Source organism: Hibiscus syriacus, unplaced genomic scaffold (genome assembly GCF_006381635.1).
Source record: "Hibiscus syriacus cultivar Baekdansim isolate YM2019G1 unplaced genomic scaffold, ASM638163v2 tig00112503_pilon, whole genome shotgun sequence".
NCBI classification, from domain to species: domain Eukaryota; kingdom Viridiplantae; phylum Streptophyta; class Magnoliopsida; order Malvales; family Malvaceae; genus Hibiscus; species Hibiscus syriacus.
Genome location: NW_024063349.1, coordinates 482,527 through 499,990, shown reverse-complemented (window position 1 = coordinate 499,990; position 17,464 = coordinate 482,527). Strand labels below are relative to the sequence as shown.

Here is a 17,464-nt window from a genome sequence, read left to right as displayed (position 1 = left end):
TTCATGTTGTTAATCAACAACTAAAGGATTTTGAGATGATAACTTTTGGTTTTATTTATTTTAATTAATTTTTTGAATATATTATTTTTACTTTATTTTAAGGACAAATTATTTATTTGATCACTTAAATTTAAAATTTTTCATTAAAATAATCAAGTGTTTATTCATTAAGTTAAGATTTTGTTCATATTTCATCAACGTTAATGGTTATATATATATATATATATATATATATATAATTATTAAAATAATTAAATTATTTTTAACATTATTTCAAAACAAAAAATAACTAAATAGTTATTTTTATAAATTTAATATTAAATTATTCTAAAATTATATTTATAATATTTATAATAGAATATAAATTTTAATTATTTAAAATTAAATAAAAATCATCCATAAAAATTTTGAATAACAATTTAACTTAAAAATTGTTTTTTTTATCAACTATATAATAATTACTTTATTTAAATAGTTTCATATTTTCTTGAGTTTGCACTCATAAGATAACGATATATGTTTCTAGTTTATTGGATTTTTTTATTAACTTCAGTTGATTACAAAATAATATTTATTCAAAATTTTCTTAATTAATTAACAATGAATGCACTCCCTACAAATACCAACGAAACCAATATATATCTCGGAGTGTCAATTGACACTCTAAAATTTTATTTTTTAAATTACCCTACAAATTATATATATAATATAAAATAAAAAATGACAACTTTTAAAAAGATATTGACACATTTAAAAAAATAAATTGACTCTACATCTTAAAAAATATTTAATAATAAAAACTTTAAAACCCAATTTTTTCCTTAAAAAAATCTTGATATGATTTCTAAATTACGCGGACAATAAAATAGGAAAATAATAATAGTTGAGTATTTTGAAGGACAAAGGAGTGGCTAAAATTTAAAGTTAGGCGGACTCAACCGACCCGAAACTTTCTCGCATTCTCCCGACCTTTCCTTGGCATCTTCATAGCTAAGAAATCCAAATTTCCAACCCCTTCCCTTCCTATTTAAACATCCCTAATCCATTTAGATTCATAGAATCCATTCAAACATCTCAAACCCCATTCAAAAGATGCAAATCTTTGTGAAAACCCTTACCGGCAAGACCATAACTCTCGAGGTCGAGAGTTCCGATACCATCGACAACGTCAAGGCGAAGATCCAAGACAAGGAAGGTATCCCACCCGACCAGCAGCGTCTCATCTTCGCCGGAAAACAGCTCGAAGACGGTCGAACCCTCGCTGACTACAACATCCAGAAAGAATCCACTCTCCACCTTGTCTTACGCCTTCGCGGAGGCATGCAAATCTTCGTCAAAACCTTGACCGGCAAGACCATAACCTTGAAGTCGAAAGTTCCGATACCATCGACAACGTCAAGGCCAAGATCCAAGACAAGGAAGGGATCCAACCGGACCAACAACGTTTGATCTTCGCCGGGAAGCAGCTCGAAGACGGGAGGACCTTAGCCGATTATAACATCCAAAAGGAATCGACCCTTCACCTTGTATTGAGGCTGCGTGGTGGGATGCAGATTTTTGTAAAGACTTTGACTGGGAAAACGATTACTTTGGAAGTTGAAAGCTCGGATACGATTGATAATGTTAAGGCTAAGATTCAGGACAAGGAAGGGATCCCACCGGATCAGCAGAGGCTCATCTTTGCTGGTAAACAATTGGAAGATGGCAGGACTTTGGCTGATTATAATATTCAGAAAGAGTCCACCCTTCACCTTGTTCTTCGTCTCCGTGGTGGGCAGTAAATTTTGTATGAGAAAGTTAATAACCTGTGTTGTTTGATGTTTAAAAGATTATGATTTTGTGATAATAAGCCATAAGGGAAGTGCTTGTTTTATGTTTTGATTTCTGGGGTTGGTTTCTTGAAACTATAATGTAAAGAATTGGGGATTAATGCCATTAATATTGTTTGAATTTCTAAGTTAAACATTCTACTTTTTCCAAAAATTCTAAGTCAATTTAAACAAAAAGAAAATATACTAACCTCTTCTTCTTCCCTAACGTATATTAACTTGAAATCATGCTCTGATATAATCTGGTTTTGCATGCAATCGGATAATAAAATACTCCTAAATACCCTTTGACAATAAAGGATGGTTTGATAGTATTTTTTCCCTTTCTGGTTCTCAATAACTAATCCGAATCAATTTGAATCAATTTATAAGTTGTACGTCTGGTTTTGATTGGTGAATCTTTTAACGAGTTCTTTTTATACATAAATATTTGAATTCAAGATATGTTTAGTGGTATCAAATTACTTATCACTTAAAATAATATGGGTTGGTGGTTTGATAATATTTTAAAATCCTTGTGAATTTAAACTTTTGTTCTTCTAATTTTTTGAATTAAATACTAAATAAGTTATTATTGTTTTAAGATTAGTCACCTAAATATTTTCTCTCTTAATATTCCATTCTAGTTCCATCTCTACCCTTTCTTAGTAAAGCTTAAATATATATTTAGTATTGGGACTATATATTTATTTTCAAGTTTTTACTAAGAATCTATACTCTCAAATTGACATCTAAATTGGTTCTTAAACAAATTTTACTATTAAACTGGTACTTAAACTTTGATTTTGTTTAATATTTTTATTAATATTAATTTTTGATAATTTAAAAATAAAAGATTATATGTGTGTTTTCTTAGAAATTAAAAAATATATATAAAAAATTAGATGAGATTAAAGTTTGAAAGAAAAAAATTCTTTAAATATTAATTTAAAAAAATGTTTAATATAAAGATCAACTTGAGAGTAAAATTATTTTAGACATTAACTTAAAAGAATAGATAGTTAGCGTAGGTGCTAAATATATATTTAAGTGCAATTATGCTTATTGTTTTCTCACCATGGCTTTTGGAAGGGCCAAGTTAATTAACTAAGACAACTAATTATCTCAATAAATATTTAATCAATAATTCATATTTTCCACTTTGGAATTTCTTATGATAAATGTTGAATTATTGATGAGGCGATAGAAAGCGTGGGAACAAAATACTAAAACGACATTGTAAAATCTTTCACGGTACTTTATTTTAATACGTGAATAAAAAATCCAATATAGTTTCAAATATTTAATGGCATAAAGTTAGCTTTGGTCGCTTTGGGCACATATTTTTATTTTTTTAAATTATTTTAGTTTCTAACGTTTTAATTTTTTATTAAAATAAATTTTACAATGACAGAGTTGTATAGAAGTCCGGGGACTATTGTCCTCTTAATTTTTATCAATAGAAAATATATAAATACCTATTTAGATCTTTAAATTTTCATTATTTAGATTTTACTCTCCAATTTTTTATTTTTAATTATAGTTTGTTCCATTTTGGCTCATTCCTTGAGTATATGTTAGATGAAAATTGTCAATTGATTAACAATCGATAAATGTTATTAACGTTGTATTTTTACAGTTGTTTAATTGATGATGTGACATGTAACACATCATTATTTTATATGACGTGACACATGTCATGTTATTATTTTGGATGACATTATCTATGTTATGTCATCACTTCAGATGACGTGGTATATATCATGTCATCATTTAGGCGATGTAGACATTATTATTTTGAATGACATGATATATGACACATCATTATTTTGAGAAACATGATATATTCTACACTATTATTTAATAATGTTGCATATGTCATGTCAGCAATTAAACATATGTTGAAATTATACGTCAACGACACACGTTGATTGTTAGTCAACTAATAGGTTTCATCCAATACAAGCTATTTTTACAAAAATGAAATGTTATGAGCTAAAATACTCTAAGAAAAAGAATAAGAGTCAAAGTAATCATTGTGCAAATGTTGAGAGATAATTTTATCATTATGTCAAATTTAATATGGGTAAGGTGGAATTATGTTTTTAGCTCACTAGAATTTGATTCAAGTATAATATCTCTTCACATGTTACTTTTAAGGTAAAAATCTGTACCTAACCTGATCCGAGACAAATATATATATATATATATAATAGTAACTTAACTAAAAAATAAAATAATTTTTCAAATAGTCTTGGAGTGATATAAAGTAGTATATATTCATAATTTTTCTTAACCATTGACAACATATATACACCTTATAAATGGAGCTGCTATAACCTAAGACCTTAAGAAAAAAAATAACCCTCCTCTAGCCACTCAATAGAATAAAAAAAGGTAACTTATATAAATGGTCACTGAACTTTTTAGATACTTGCATTTAGGTCTCCTAACTTTTAAAACTTGCAATACAGTGACCAAATATTTAGTTCGTTTGCAATATGATCCCCGACGTAACGGCCGTTTCACTACCGTTAGGGTAAGTTATATAAATGGTCACTGAACTTTTTAGGCACTTGTATTTAGGTCCTCCAACTTTTAAAACTTGCAACACAGTCATCAATTACATTCTAAATCCCAAATTCCAAAATGCTTCAATTACATTCTAAACCTCAAATTCCAAAATACTTCAATTATATGCCCAACCCCAAATTCATAATACATTCTCAAAATCTGCCATAACAAGCTAAACTTGAAGCAGCAATCTTAAACCCTCAAAATATAACCCTAAATGCTAAATTTCCCCACCAATTAACCCAACATAATCAACAACATTTAGTTCATTTTGGGTCCATAACAATAAGTGATTATGTTGGGTTTAGGATTTAAAAGTTAGATTTAACCAACTATAAGTGAACAATACTCATTTCGATTCGAAAAAATTATTTTTCGACTTGAATTGATTCAAAAAATTTGATACAAATTGACTTTGAGTTGTAATTTCATAAACTCAACTTAAAAAATTTCAAGTTAAAATCGAGTTGTAAAATACAACTCGATTATCTCAAAATTTTTAGTAATTAGTGGATTAATTTTTAAGTTTGAGTCAAATCCCTTAACTCTGTATGATATATGTATATCATATATGGAAAAAAATATGAAGAAATATATGTATTGTATATGGTTAAAAATCTATTTAAATTAGAATCAAATAATATTATAGTATTATAAATATTTATAATTAAATTTAAGTAGAAACTCAAAAATTCAATTCAATTCGACTTGATTTAAATTTTATAAACTCAAATCGAAAAAATTTCGAGCCAACTATTTTATAAACTGAACTGAATTAAAATCAAATAATATTATAATATGATAAATATTTATAAATAAATTTAAACAGAAACTCGAAAATTCAATTCAATTCGACTTGATTTAAATTTTATAAACTCAAATCGAAAAAATTTCGAGTCAACTATTTTATAAACTGAATTGAGTATTGTTGAACTATATTTTGATATAACAATTAAGGTAAAATGTTTTTGGACTTGAATTGAATTTATTCAAAGTTTTCAAAAATAATTCAAAGCCCATTTAAAAGTGGAATTGAGCACAAAATGATTTTCTGGACAAATAGTACCGATTCTGTTCTTACAGTATCAATACCTCATGAACAATACTGATATTGTTCATATGGTACCGATACCAAAGGTAAGGGAAATATCGATACTCACTAGGTAGTATTCGATACTATCGATATTGTTCATATGGTATCGATACCAAAGGTAAGGGAAATATCGATACTCACTAGGTAGTATCGATATTACCAACATTGCTCAAATTTCAGAATGCAAAAATGGTACCGATACCCAAAGAGGTACCGATACTACTCTACATAGTAGTATCGATACCATGAGCATAGTATCGATACCATCAGGCCCCAACGGCTCATAACGGCTAGTTAAATTAAATATAACAAAGGTAGTGCTGATACTCCCTTTAGGAGTACCGATACCCTCTGTTCTGGGCAGCTTTATTTTGCACGCCATTTGATCCCCAATAGCTCCAAAACACTCTCAACGGCTAGAAACGGTCACTACAACATTCCAACATATAAATACAAGTTGAGGACACTTGAAGAAGGGTTAGAAACACCTATCCAAGCAATCAAACACAAGGGAAGATTTTTTTCATTCTTATTTTCATTCTCTTGTAAATATTGTGTTTGTGCGAACTAAATTCTTGTAAACATCCTACCTTTGAGAGGTTTATTTGTTTACTTATTTTTACCTTTTGTAAAGGAGTTTTGTTTCTATCTTAGCCAATTCAAAAAATATGGAGTTTTAAAGGTTATCTCTTGATCCTTTAAAAAGAAAGAACAAATTAGTGAATTTGTTAGAAAATCCTTAGTGAGGAGCTAAGGTAGTGGATGTAGACTTGGTTGATAAGTCGAACCACTTTAAATCCTTGTGCCAAATTTTTTTTTCTATCTTTTGCTCTCCTTACTCCCTAAACTCATTTTTATCTATTCACCCCCTTTGCAACTCATTTTAGACTTGGATATATTGAATTTCATGTGTTACTAACATGTTTGTTACTATTTTTTGAAATTCAATTTTTTTTAAGTGTCAAGATTTTAAAGCTAATTTTTGTTTGGAATGCACTTTTTGAGGGGGAGCTTTTGATTTTTCAAATGATTTTATGATAAAATTTAACACTTACTCTCCAAAGTTATTTTAGAACTTTAAAGTTGAATTATTTTTTATATAACAAAAAGGGGAGAAGTATGGGTTTGAAAAATTCAATTTTTTAATGAAAAAGGGAGAGCTGAACATTTTCACATATTTTTCAACAATTGATATCTTTTTCATTAAACATTTTATTAAGGGGGAGTTTTGTCAAAAACAATTTTTCAAATATTTTGTTATATCAAAAAGGGAGAGATTGTTGAACTATATTTTGATATAACAATTAAGGCAAAATGTTTTTGGACTTGAATTGAATTTATTCAAAGTTTTCAAAAATAATTCAAAGTCCAATTAAAAATGGAATTGAGCACAAAATGATTTTCTGGACAAGTAGTATCGATACCTCATGAACAGTACCAATATTGTTCATATGGTATCGATACCAAAGGTAAGGGAAGTACCGATACTCACTAGGTAGTATCGATACTACCAACATTGCTCAAATTCCAGAATGCAAAAATGGTACTGATACCCAAAGGGGTACCGATACTACTCTACATAGTAGTATCGATACCATGAGCATAGTATCGATACCATCAGGCCCCAACGACTAGTAATGGCTAGTTAATTTAAATATAACAAAGGTAGTACCGATACTCCCTTTAGGAGTACCGATACCCTCTGTTCTTGACAGCTTTATTTTGCATGAAATTTGATCCCCAATGGCTCCAAAACACTCCCAACGACTAGAAACAGTCACTACAACATTCAAACATATAAATACAAGTTGAGGACACTTGAAGAAGGGTTAGAAACACCTATCCAAACAATCAAACACAAGAGAAGATTTTTTCATTCTTATTTTCATTTCTCTTGTAAATATTGTGTTTGTGTGAGCTAAATTCTTGTAAATACCCTACCTTTGAGAGGTTTATTTGTTTACTTCTTTTTACCTTTTGTAAAGGGGTTTTAGTTCTATCTTAGCCAATTCAAAAGATATGGAGTTGTAAAGGTTATCTATTGATCCTTTAAAAAGAAAGAACAAAATAGTGAATTTTTTAGAAAATCCTTAGTGATGAGCTAAGGTTGTGGATGTAGACTTGGTTGATAAGACGAATCACTTTAAATCCTTGTGCCAATTGTTTTTTTCTATATTTTGCTCTCCTTTCTCCCTAAACTCATTTTTATCTATATACCCGATTTGCAACTCTTTCGGTTGTTCAAATTGAGCCTCTTTAAATCCTAACAAGTATTTAGGTCTAATATAACCCTAAACCCTAAATCAAACATAATCACTTATTATTCACTTATAGTTGGTTAAATTTTTTGAAACAGTTATGTTTTGAGGGTTTAAGGTTGCTGCTTCAAGTTTAATTTGTTATGATAGATTTTAAGAATGAATTATGAATTTGGGTTGGGCATGTAATTGAAGTATTTTGGAATTTGAGGTTTAGAATGTAATTGAAGCATTTTGGATTTTGGGGTCTAGAATGTAATTGATGATTGTGTTGCAAGTTTTAAAAGTTGGGGGACTTAAATGCAAGCGCCTGAAAAGTTTAGTGACCATTTATATAATTTACCCTAATGGTAGTGAAATGACCGTTACATCGGGAACCATATTGCAAACGAACTAAATGTTTAGTGACTGTTTGCAAGTTTTAAAAGTTGGGGGACCTAAATGCAAGTATCTGAAAAGTTCAGTGACCATTTATATACTTTACCCTAAAAAATAATAAAAGCTAAAATTTCACATACTCAAAATATATATTAAGGTTTTTTTTTTAATTAAAAGGGTTGGTAACGAATGTGGGTTGTAGAAAATTTTTATCCCTCAAAATTTACTTTACAACATGACCTTGGGGACATGCCATCACATATTGTATATAAGGGTGTATTCAGTTCGATTCGGTTTTTTACTAAAAATTGAACTGAACCGAAATAAATGGGTTTTTAGAATTTAAACCGAAATCGAATAGTTAAAATACTGAATTATGTGAAATCAATTTTTTCGGTTCGGTTCGGTTTTTTTTAACAGTCCAGTTTATCGGTTTTTCAATGAAAAATTCACTTGAAACTATAATTTTTTTTAAAAAAATTGTCTATTCGGTTCAATATGGAATAAATGGGTTCCATATGCCCGAACCGAACCGAATTAATAGAATTAAGACTTTAAACCAACCTGAAAACCGAACCGTATAAAATCAAAACAAATCAAACCGTTTTACTCGGTTCCTATCGATTTTTCGATTTTCTCAATTTCGTTCAACCTAATTGCCCAAGTGTGAAACAAAGCTTGCAATTGCATTCAAAATTCCATATATTTTTTTTCTTTCCTTCTCAGACCATTTCACGTGTTGTAAGAGCCACGTAACATCAACTCGGTCTTGTATTATTCTATTCCCTTACTTCCATAATCAAAAGCAACAACTGAATAAATTATGAAATATATGTTTTTGGTCCACAAACAACGTATCATATGTTATATCTCCCATGACTATCACGTGTTTACTATATATAGATCTTGAAAGGTTCAGATTAGCAAAGACAAACAACGTTTGCAAGCTACTGAAATGTCACTTTAGCTCCGCACTGTAACTTTCCATTACAAAACAGCAATCCAATGGCTGTGGATTTGGAGCAAAAATGTTTCTTCAGACACTACTTGTTTAATCCCGTTGTTAAACTTGATCATCTCACCTTAAGACATGACATTTTCTCTATTAAAAGTGGTTGTCTCGTCAGCAGTTGGTAGTTTATTCATGAGCGAAGAGTTTCAACTGATAAGAGAACGATCTTTTATCAATATTTGAGTGAAGAAGAAAATAAGTCATCACGAGGATGACAAAGACGATATTCAGATTGCGAGGGTTTCCAGTTCCTTTTCAGTCTTTGTTGAAGTATGATTTTAGTGCGTGCATCGATCGTAGGGTCATTATTGTTATTTGTAGATTAAAAAGTTAAATAGATCTAGTTGTTAGACCTTAAATTTCATTTTGACATATTTATGAACTTGTTAGAAGTCTTATCTATACACTATAATTGGCTATAAGTCTATATTACAAGTATGTATGCTGATTGGTGACTTTAATAAATGGAGAAATTTGAAAACCTTAACTAATAAAGAACTTATATTTTTAACATCTAATTTGACGGAGATTTTGGAGATTTTCAAAAACCCAACGATATAACATAAAGAAAGATAATTATATATATGTATGGCACATCTATCACTTTGAACATTTGATCCCTAAACAAGGATTAAGAGAGTTCATATTACAAGACCCGGTTGTTCTTAATTGGATTTGGACTGTTTTGGCTTGGGTCCACTATTATTGGCACTACCCTATGGTTGAATATGATATTGGAATTGAGTTATACGAATATAACCAATAGTATCCACATCAAATATGGGACTGATGCTCCCTCTAATTTAGCTTGTGAAAGATAAGGAGTTGGAGGAATGAGGAATCCATTTCCTCCGTTCTCCATCACTTCAACTTTTTCTACTATATTCCTTTGCATCTTCTTTTATCTTATTCTTTTTCCACTTGATAATCATAATTTAACCATTTAAGTTTTGATGTTGATAACTCTCAATTATTTGATATTAAATGCTTAAACTCTTAATATTCATGATGTTCGAACCTAAAATCTCGATAAATAATAATAATTCTTTTATCATCAAGATCAGTTTGTGTTGAATATGTATTACGTTATAATTACCATATAATATTAAAAAAATATAATTCAAGTTTAAAATTAGAATAAATTTATTCTAATTTAGATTACCTAAATCCAAAATAATATATATACAATTATATCCACTCATATTTTTTTCCTATTAAATAACTTCTCTCTCATTCTCTTCCCCCTTCTCTCTAGAGTCTAGCCATGGCCGACAACTTCTCATGTATAATAGGAGCCATGGATCGTCTTTGGTTTCACCAGACTGTTCTTTACACAGAACCCTTTTCACTATTTTCCCATAAAACCCTTAAGCCACAGCAGCCCTACTCGGAATCTCCCGGCGGCACAACTCCAATATCAAGCCGATCTGAATCATCTCTTGCAGAAGAAAATTTCTCAGCGTCTATTTGCCCTATCCCTGACCATGAACAATTAACTCCATCGGTAATAATAAAGATCCTCGACAGTGTTCAAATATGTTTCTCAAAGTTTAGGCTTTCACCGGTTTTTGATAACTTTGCTGTTGTTTTCATGGTGACTAATTCTAGGAAGAAGAAGAAGGTGAAGAAGAGAAAGTGGAGAAAAGAGCTAGAAGAGGGAGTGTTAGCTCCAGAAGCCGTTCACAATCTTCATCTCCATCATCTCAAAAGAATCAAAGGAATCACAGGCACTCAACTTCATGTGCAATAGGGGGTAAACTATGGAAATCCACGAGTTGTAAGAGCTTGAAAGAGTTGGAACTGGAAGAAGTAAAAGGGTTCATGGATCTCGGTTTCATATTCAAGAAAGAACATTTAGATTTAAGAATGATTAACGTTGTCCCCGGCTTGCTCAGGCTCGGATTTTTCGAAACCGATTCGAATCTCGCTGCCGATGGTATCGGAAAACAAGAGGAAAACGGTGTTATGAGACCGTATTTATCAGAGGCTTGGCTGATCAAAAGACCTGATTCACCATTGCTGAATCTGAAATTACCAAGGGTGTCTGCAGCTGCTGATATGAAGAAACATCTCAAGTGTTGGGCTCAAACTGTTGCGTACGTAGTACAGCAAGAATGCTAAGAGTAAATTAAGCCTAGCTGATGAAACTGTAAAAAGAGAAACTGTAATGAGAGAGAGTATATAAATAAAGATTAGCCAAAGCTCTTTTTGTCACCATTTTTGAACTGGAAAAATAGGATCTTTATCTTTTGTTCATCCGAATTGCAGAAGAGATAAGGCATTAAGAGGACTGTCCTACCAAGTTGTGGGTAAAAGACAGAATGACAAAAAAAGATGGGATGTAAGTTGTAACAGCAGACAAATGACACGAGTCCACTCAGTTTCTGTGTTCCATCTTCAGTTTTGTCTTCCCGGACTTGCAGTATTCATGTTTTTGACAAATCAAATCAGTCCGAATCACATGTTTTAACATATCAAATCGGAGACGAAAATGAGTTGTTTTTTTCTTTTACATGATCTGTTTTCATTACTATTTTTAATAAAGTAGTAGTTTTTTTGTCATGTTCAATCATTTTACAGTTTGGTGAGGCAGGCTTTAGACATGGCGTCCCATGCTAGCTATGTAAAACAAGTCGCATGTTTTGGCAGGGGCATTGCTTTTCAGTTTGGTCTACCAACCAATGCTTGGACAGGACACAATTTGCATTTATGGACTTCCCAGTGTCATATACGACTATGTTTAGCATCAATTAAAAGTTATATTTAATTACTACTTTCATTTTTCAAATTAATTTTTTTATTATCGATAGTGTTTAAATATATTAAACTATATTTGACGATAACATCTAAATTAATTAAACACACTTGTTAATATATTTAACTCACGATTTTAAAAAGTGTTAAAATGTCTGTATATATAAGGCTCAAAATGCTTTTATACCATGAAATCTTATAATGAGTATTAGCGGTGAGTGTTTGATCAAATTAAGTTGAATCGAATAATTTTTTTTTGAGTTATTCAAATTGAGAGATCGTAGAAAATTAAGATTTGAATATTTATGACTTAAATTGATGAAAGCATTACCTTATTCTCTCAGTATTTACAAATGAGGAGATAAAAATAATGAGTATTAGTAATGAGTGTTCAATCAAGTCGAGTCAAAAAATTCTAAGTTATTCAAGTTGAGAGATTGTAGAAAGTTAATGACTTGAATTTTTTCTGACTTCAATTAATGAAAGCATAACATTATTTTCTCAGTATTTGCAAATGAGGAGACAAAATATAATGAGTATTATATGTATGTGTTCGATCGAGTCAAGTCGAGTCGAGTAAAAAAATTTTGAGTTATTTGAGTTGATGAATCTTATTTTATAACTCAAATTTTATTTGAACTTTTTTTAATCAAATCGAGTTTATAAAATTTGAGTCGAGTTGTTTGAGTTTATGTCTAAATTGAATTGTAAATATTTATAATATTATGATACTGTTTGATTTTAATTTCTATAACCATATACAATACATATATATTTCTTCACATTTTTTTCATATGTGATATACATATATCATATAAAATTGAGGGATTCGACTCAAACTTGAAAATTAATCATCTAATTACTAAAATTTTTATGTTATTCGAGTTCTATTTTATAATTCGACTTGAATTTAAATTTTTTTAATCAAAAAAATTAATTTTTTGAGTCAAACTTTACCCAACCCTAATGAGTATACATTTGCCATCAACACCTCAAATTGATAAGATGGTTTGATCAAGGGGACATTTGGGCATATATATATAATGGGAAGTGGGTCCAAAAATTTTATTGACCCAATAGATTTGGACTAAAAATCAAATATATATATATATATAAGGGTATTCAAACGGTTAATTTGGTTATCGATCGAATCGAATTAATCATAATCGAATTAATAAAATTTTTATTTAATCGTTAATTGAACCGAAATTTATTTAAAAATTATTAATCGAACCGAACACATTTCGGTTAATTCGGTCAATTTTTAAATTAACCGGTTTTTTTTAAAATGTTATAATTTATATAAAAATTGAATATTTTTTAATTAAAAAACAGTTTACAATTAATTTAGATAACATCTAATTATAAAATAAAAAAAGGTCATTTAGTTTTGGATTTTCTTTAATTAATTAATTAATTAATTAATTAATATTGATTTAGGTTTAAAAGTTACTAGATCTTAAATTATCAATTATGTTTTAAATGGTTTGGGCTGAGCCTATATATTATATATAAAATATTTTAAATTTTAAATTTAATTTCGGTTAATTCGGTCAATTAAATAATTTCAAACCGAATTAACTGCTAACTGAATTCTAAAAAATTATTAATTGTTCCTCGATTAAACTAATTCGATGATCGACCGGGACTAATGGGGCTATTGGGATTCTTGTTGGTCACTGTCAAGTATTTGAGCATTTTGAGATTCAGTAGAAGACGAAGAGCATTTTGAGATTCAGTAGAAGACGAAGAGCGCCTAATGGGCCGTTTGAAGTTAAACCTAATTGGACCAGGGTTTAAACTCGGGTCTAATAGACTTGATTCGTATGGGTTGATTTCCATATTTGTGTGATAATATCACATTTAGGGGTTTTTTTTCGAATAGGCCATCCAGATTTTTTATTTAGCCTATTAAGGTACCAGATTTTTATTTTAAAGAATACAACAAATGTTATCGTCATATTAAAACTCATCATCTTAAGGTGACGAGTTTGATGTGATATATTATTTTAATAGACCACATCGATGTTGAACAAATAGTACCTTTTCTATGAAAAACAGCTTTCAAAGGTGCTTCTGACAGAGAGAACCTTTTCTATATGTAACAAAAAAGAACGATAATCTGAGAATTAATTAGAAAATAGGGTTAAAATAAGTATTAAATTTTTAATGAATGATACTTGAGTGAAAAAATTAAAAAAATATTGATGGTGATACGAATCATACGATGATTGAGTGGTGAGGGTTGATTTTGTGAATGAATTAGTTGAGGAAGATAAGATTTTTTAGAGTTAATTTGTTTTATTTAGAAATAAATTGATGTTTTAGCTATAGTTTATGATCCAAATTATATTAACTTTTGTTTTAGAGTTTGATTTATTTTAAATTAAGAATAAAAATCAAATTAACTAAAAGATATAGAATTTGATGATAGAAATATTATTATACTAAATTTTTAGAACCAATAAATTATTTTAGGATATTTTAGAAAATAGAATAACAATATCTACTTGATAAACTTTTATACCCATATGAATTAATAGTTTAAAAAATTCTAAATATATATTATCTTGTAATCATTTTATATTACTAAAAATAAAATAAAAAACCGAAAAAATCACAAAATCTCTAGCTTAATATGAACCACTCCTTTAACAAACTAGTTTTATAATCTCCCACTAATCATTTGGAAACCAATTACTTCCATCTCTTTTAAGTTAAACCACATAGGTCTCTTTTTTGGGTTTATAATGGTCTAAACTTTTAATTTTTACAAAATCATACTTAAAATTTAATTTTTATTTCATTTTAATATCAAAACTTAAGTGTTGAGAAAAACAAAAGTTTATATACCAAAACATGTTTAGTACCTCTACCATACTTAAAAACAAAAGTTTATGTAGTAAAACAGACTAAAACTGATAGTTTATATACTAAATGCATTAAGTTTTTAACAATGTGTATTAAAATGAAACAAAAACTAAGCAAAAATTTATGTAGTAAAACAGACTAAAACTGATAGTTTATATATTAAACGCATTAAGTTTTTAATGATAAGTATTAAAATGAAACAAAAACTAAACATTAGGTATGATATTGAAAAAATTAAAGTTTATGTAATAAAATAAATCAAAACTGATAACTGATAGCTTAGATACTAAATACGTAATTTACCCCTAAAAAATACCAAATGCAGACTAATGCTACTTCGTAACGGGGCGGCCGCGCGCGTGAAGAGAGAAGCGACCGAAAGGTCAGAGAAAGCGGCATAGTGGAGGCATCCAAATGCTTTTTCGTAACGGGGTGAAAAATATTCAGAAAATTACTTAAAAGGTAACGAAATGAAATAAAATGAATCACGTGGAACCCAACGTTCTCTTCTTCCAGAAACTCATTTGAGGATGGAGTCGGGCACCTAAGCTGTTCTTGCCGGTTCTGATTTACACACCTTGTCAGAATTAGAGGCCGTACGTTCCCCATTTCCTCTGTTTTCGATTCTTCATTGTTTCCATTTTTCTCTTCAATCTTTTTGCAAAAATCTGGGTTTTCTTCAGTTTCCGAATCCATTTGGGTTCCATGATTCGAATTTTCAGACATAGACTCTTTCTCTGATTCGGGTTTTTCTTCTTTAGATACTCTGTTTTCTATCTCTGTTTCTTGATTTGTTCCATGGCTGGCTAAAGGCGCCTCCCAAAATCTATAAGCTAAAGAAGAAGATCTGTACGGAGCAGATCGACAATGTGTTAAACTCAAAGCAATTTTCGGTGGCGATGAACAAGAAGAAGATGTGAAAATCTTAGCTTCCTCTTCATTTCCTTCTATTTTCGATAAATCTTCTCTAGCGTTGGGTTTTATACAAGAGCCGAAAAAGAACCTTCCCCATTTCTCCTGGGGTGTAACAAGAGGCTTGACTTTGACTTTCCCGGTGAAACTATGGCAAAACAGAGCATCGGCGATCCACTTGAAGCGGCCGTTGCCCGGTGGACCGGATTTCGAACGGGTTTGTTTGACACGAACCTGGCCCATGCAAGTAACTTTAGGAGAAGAAGGCTCTTGGATTTCATTGGCTGCGTTCTTTCTTTTAACGAACATTGGGCTGGAACGTGACCTTCCCCTGCTTCTACTTGCACTTTTGCTTCTCAAAAACCGCATCAATTGCGGCGGATACTTCTCCGGCCCACACGGACTCGATGTGGGCTTCGACGACAGCTTCATTTTTAGCTAAAAATAAACCTTTCTTCCTCTTTGAAGACTTCTCCTTTCTTCTCTGTATCTTTATCTATGCAAGTTCCTTGAGTGTTTTTGTATGAAGGTTTCTGGGTTTGGAAATTGAAAAGATTTTGTTCAGTGGCGTATTTCGTCTTTGTGTAAAAGCATGTGTGAATGAGTGTCTTTTCTTCTGGTAAGAAAGTGAAGAGGGTAATGCTGGACACTGCTCTCTGCTCACCTTCCTTGTTTGTTTTTTCTCTCTGCTTTTAGCTTGGTTTTATGTTTCTATTTGATATGGAAAAATTACACGTATAGTATCTAAACTATTATTTTTTGTATTTTGGTACCCAAACTTTAGTTCTTTCAAAAATCATACTTAACGTTTAGTTTAAGTTTTATTTTGATATATTGCCATTAAAAACTTAGCGATGATATTGACGTGTCACATCATTATTTGAAAAAAAGTAAAAAAATATTATATAAACAATTCTCTTAATTTTTTAACGATAAAATACCAATTAAAATCTATACTAAATATTAAATATGATTTTAAAAAGATAAAATTTAGGTATCTAAAATTATAAAAATTTGGTAAAAATTGAAGAAATGAACTTAAAATGAAAAATTAATTGAAGAAATGAGAAAATCATGTAAAGTTAAGAGTCTAAATTGAAAATTATAAAAATTGTTATAAAATTAAGAATTTGAGATATGTAGTTATTCTACAGTAGTTTAAGACACGTGATTCAAATTTGGTAAAAAATAACTTAAAATGAATGAAGAATTGAAGGAATAAGGAAATCGTGTAAAGTTGAAAGACTAAATTGAAAAAATGTATATAATAATTTCACGAGTTTATTATTATTTTAATTATATAATACTAATATTTTTATGCCAAATATAAATTTTTTAGTTCGAATACTTTTTTGTGTATGCTCTGCATTTGTAGTGTATCAAAAAACATGAACTCTTTTAAATATGATGTTCATAATTCTGATTTAAAAATAAATTATTTAATTTTTTGTATAATTTATTTATTTATTAAATTCGAACAATCAATAAATTGTTTATTTTAATTATTATAACATTAATATAAATTGCACTCTCAATAATATTTTTGGTGGATACTCCACATTTGTTATTTAATATGGATTTGATGTATAGAAATCATGAAATTTTAAAACATGATGTAAATATTTTTATTTAATTTTTGTAATTATTTAATTATTGTTAGTTTATTTATTATATGAGTATAATGAATATATTGTTTGTTTTAGTTATTATTCGATTGTAAAAAATAGAGAACAACGATTAGCATAGGACACACATTTCAATACATTTATCACAAATGAAAAACAAACTAATTTTATTGTCAAGG

At 29.5% G+C, this 17,464-nt stretch overlaps 2 protein-coding genes and 1 pseudogene across 3 annotated transcripts; 2 read left to right on the top strand and 1 right to left on the bottom strand.

Moving 5' to 3' along the window:
* Positions 1-1,000: 1,000 nt before the first annotated feature.
* Positions 1,001-1,950, top strand: LOC120180883 (annotated as a pseudogene).
* An 8,389-nt stretch (positions 1,951-10,339) lies between these two features.
* LOC120180881 lies at positions 10,340-11,337 on the top strand. 2 transcript variants are annotated; one of them, XM_039186167.1, is made up of 2 exons: positions 10,340-10,630; positions 10,732-11,337. In XM_039186167.1, the coding sequence occupies exons 1-2, from the start codon at positions 10,388-10,390 to the stop codon at positions 11,242-11,244; spliced, it is 756 nt and encodes a 251-aa protein (XP_039042098.1). In that variant the 5' UTR covers positions 10,340-10,387; the 3' UTR covers positions 11,245-11,337. The 2 variants fall into 2 exon arrangements, with proteins under 2 accessions (XP_039042098.1, XP_039042099.1); XM_039186168.1 differs by having other exon boundaries at positions 10,341-10,627.
* Positions 11,338-13,503: 2,166 nt separating this feature from the next.
* LOC120180952 lies at positions 13,504-16,092 on the bottom strand. Its single transcript, XM_039186220.1, has 2 exons — positions 15,245-16,092; positions 13,504-13,633 (listed from the first exon to the last, which is right to left on the bottom strand). The coding sequence occupies exons 1-2, from the start codon at positions 16,090-16,092 to the stop codon at positions 13,504-13,506; spliced, it is 978 nt and encodes a 325-aa protein (XP_039042151.1).
* Between the last annotated feature and the right edge of the window lie 1,372 nt (positions 16,093-17,464).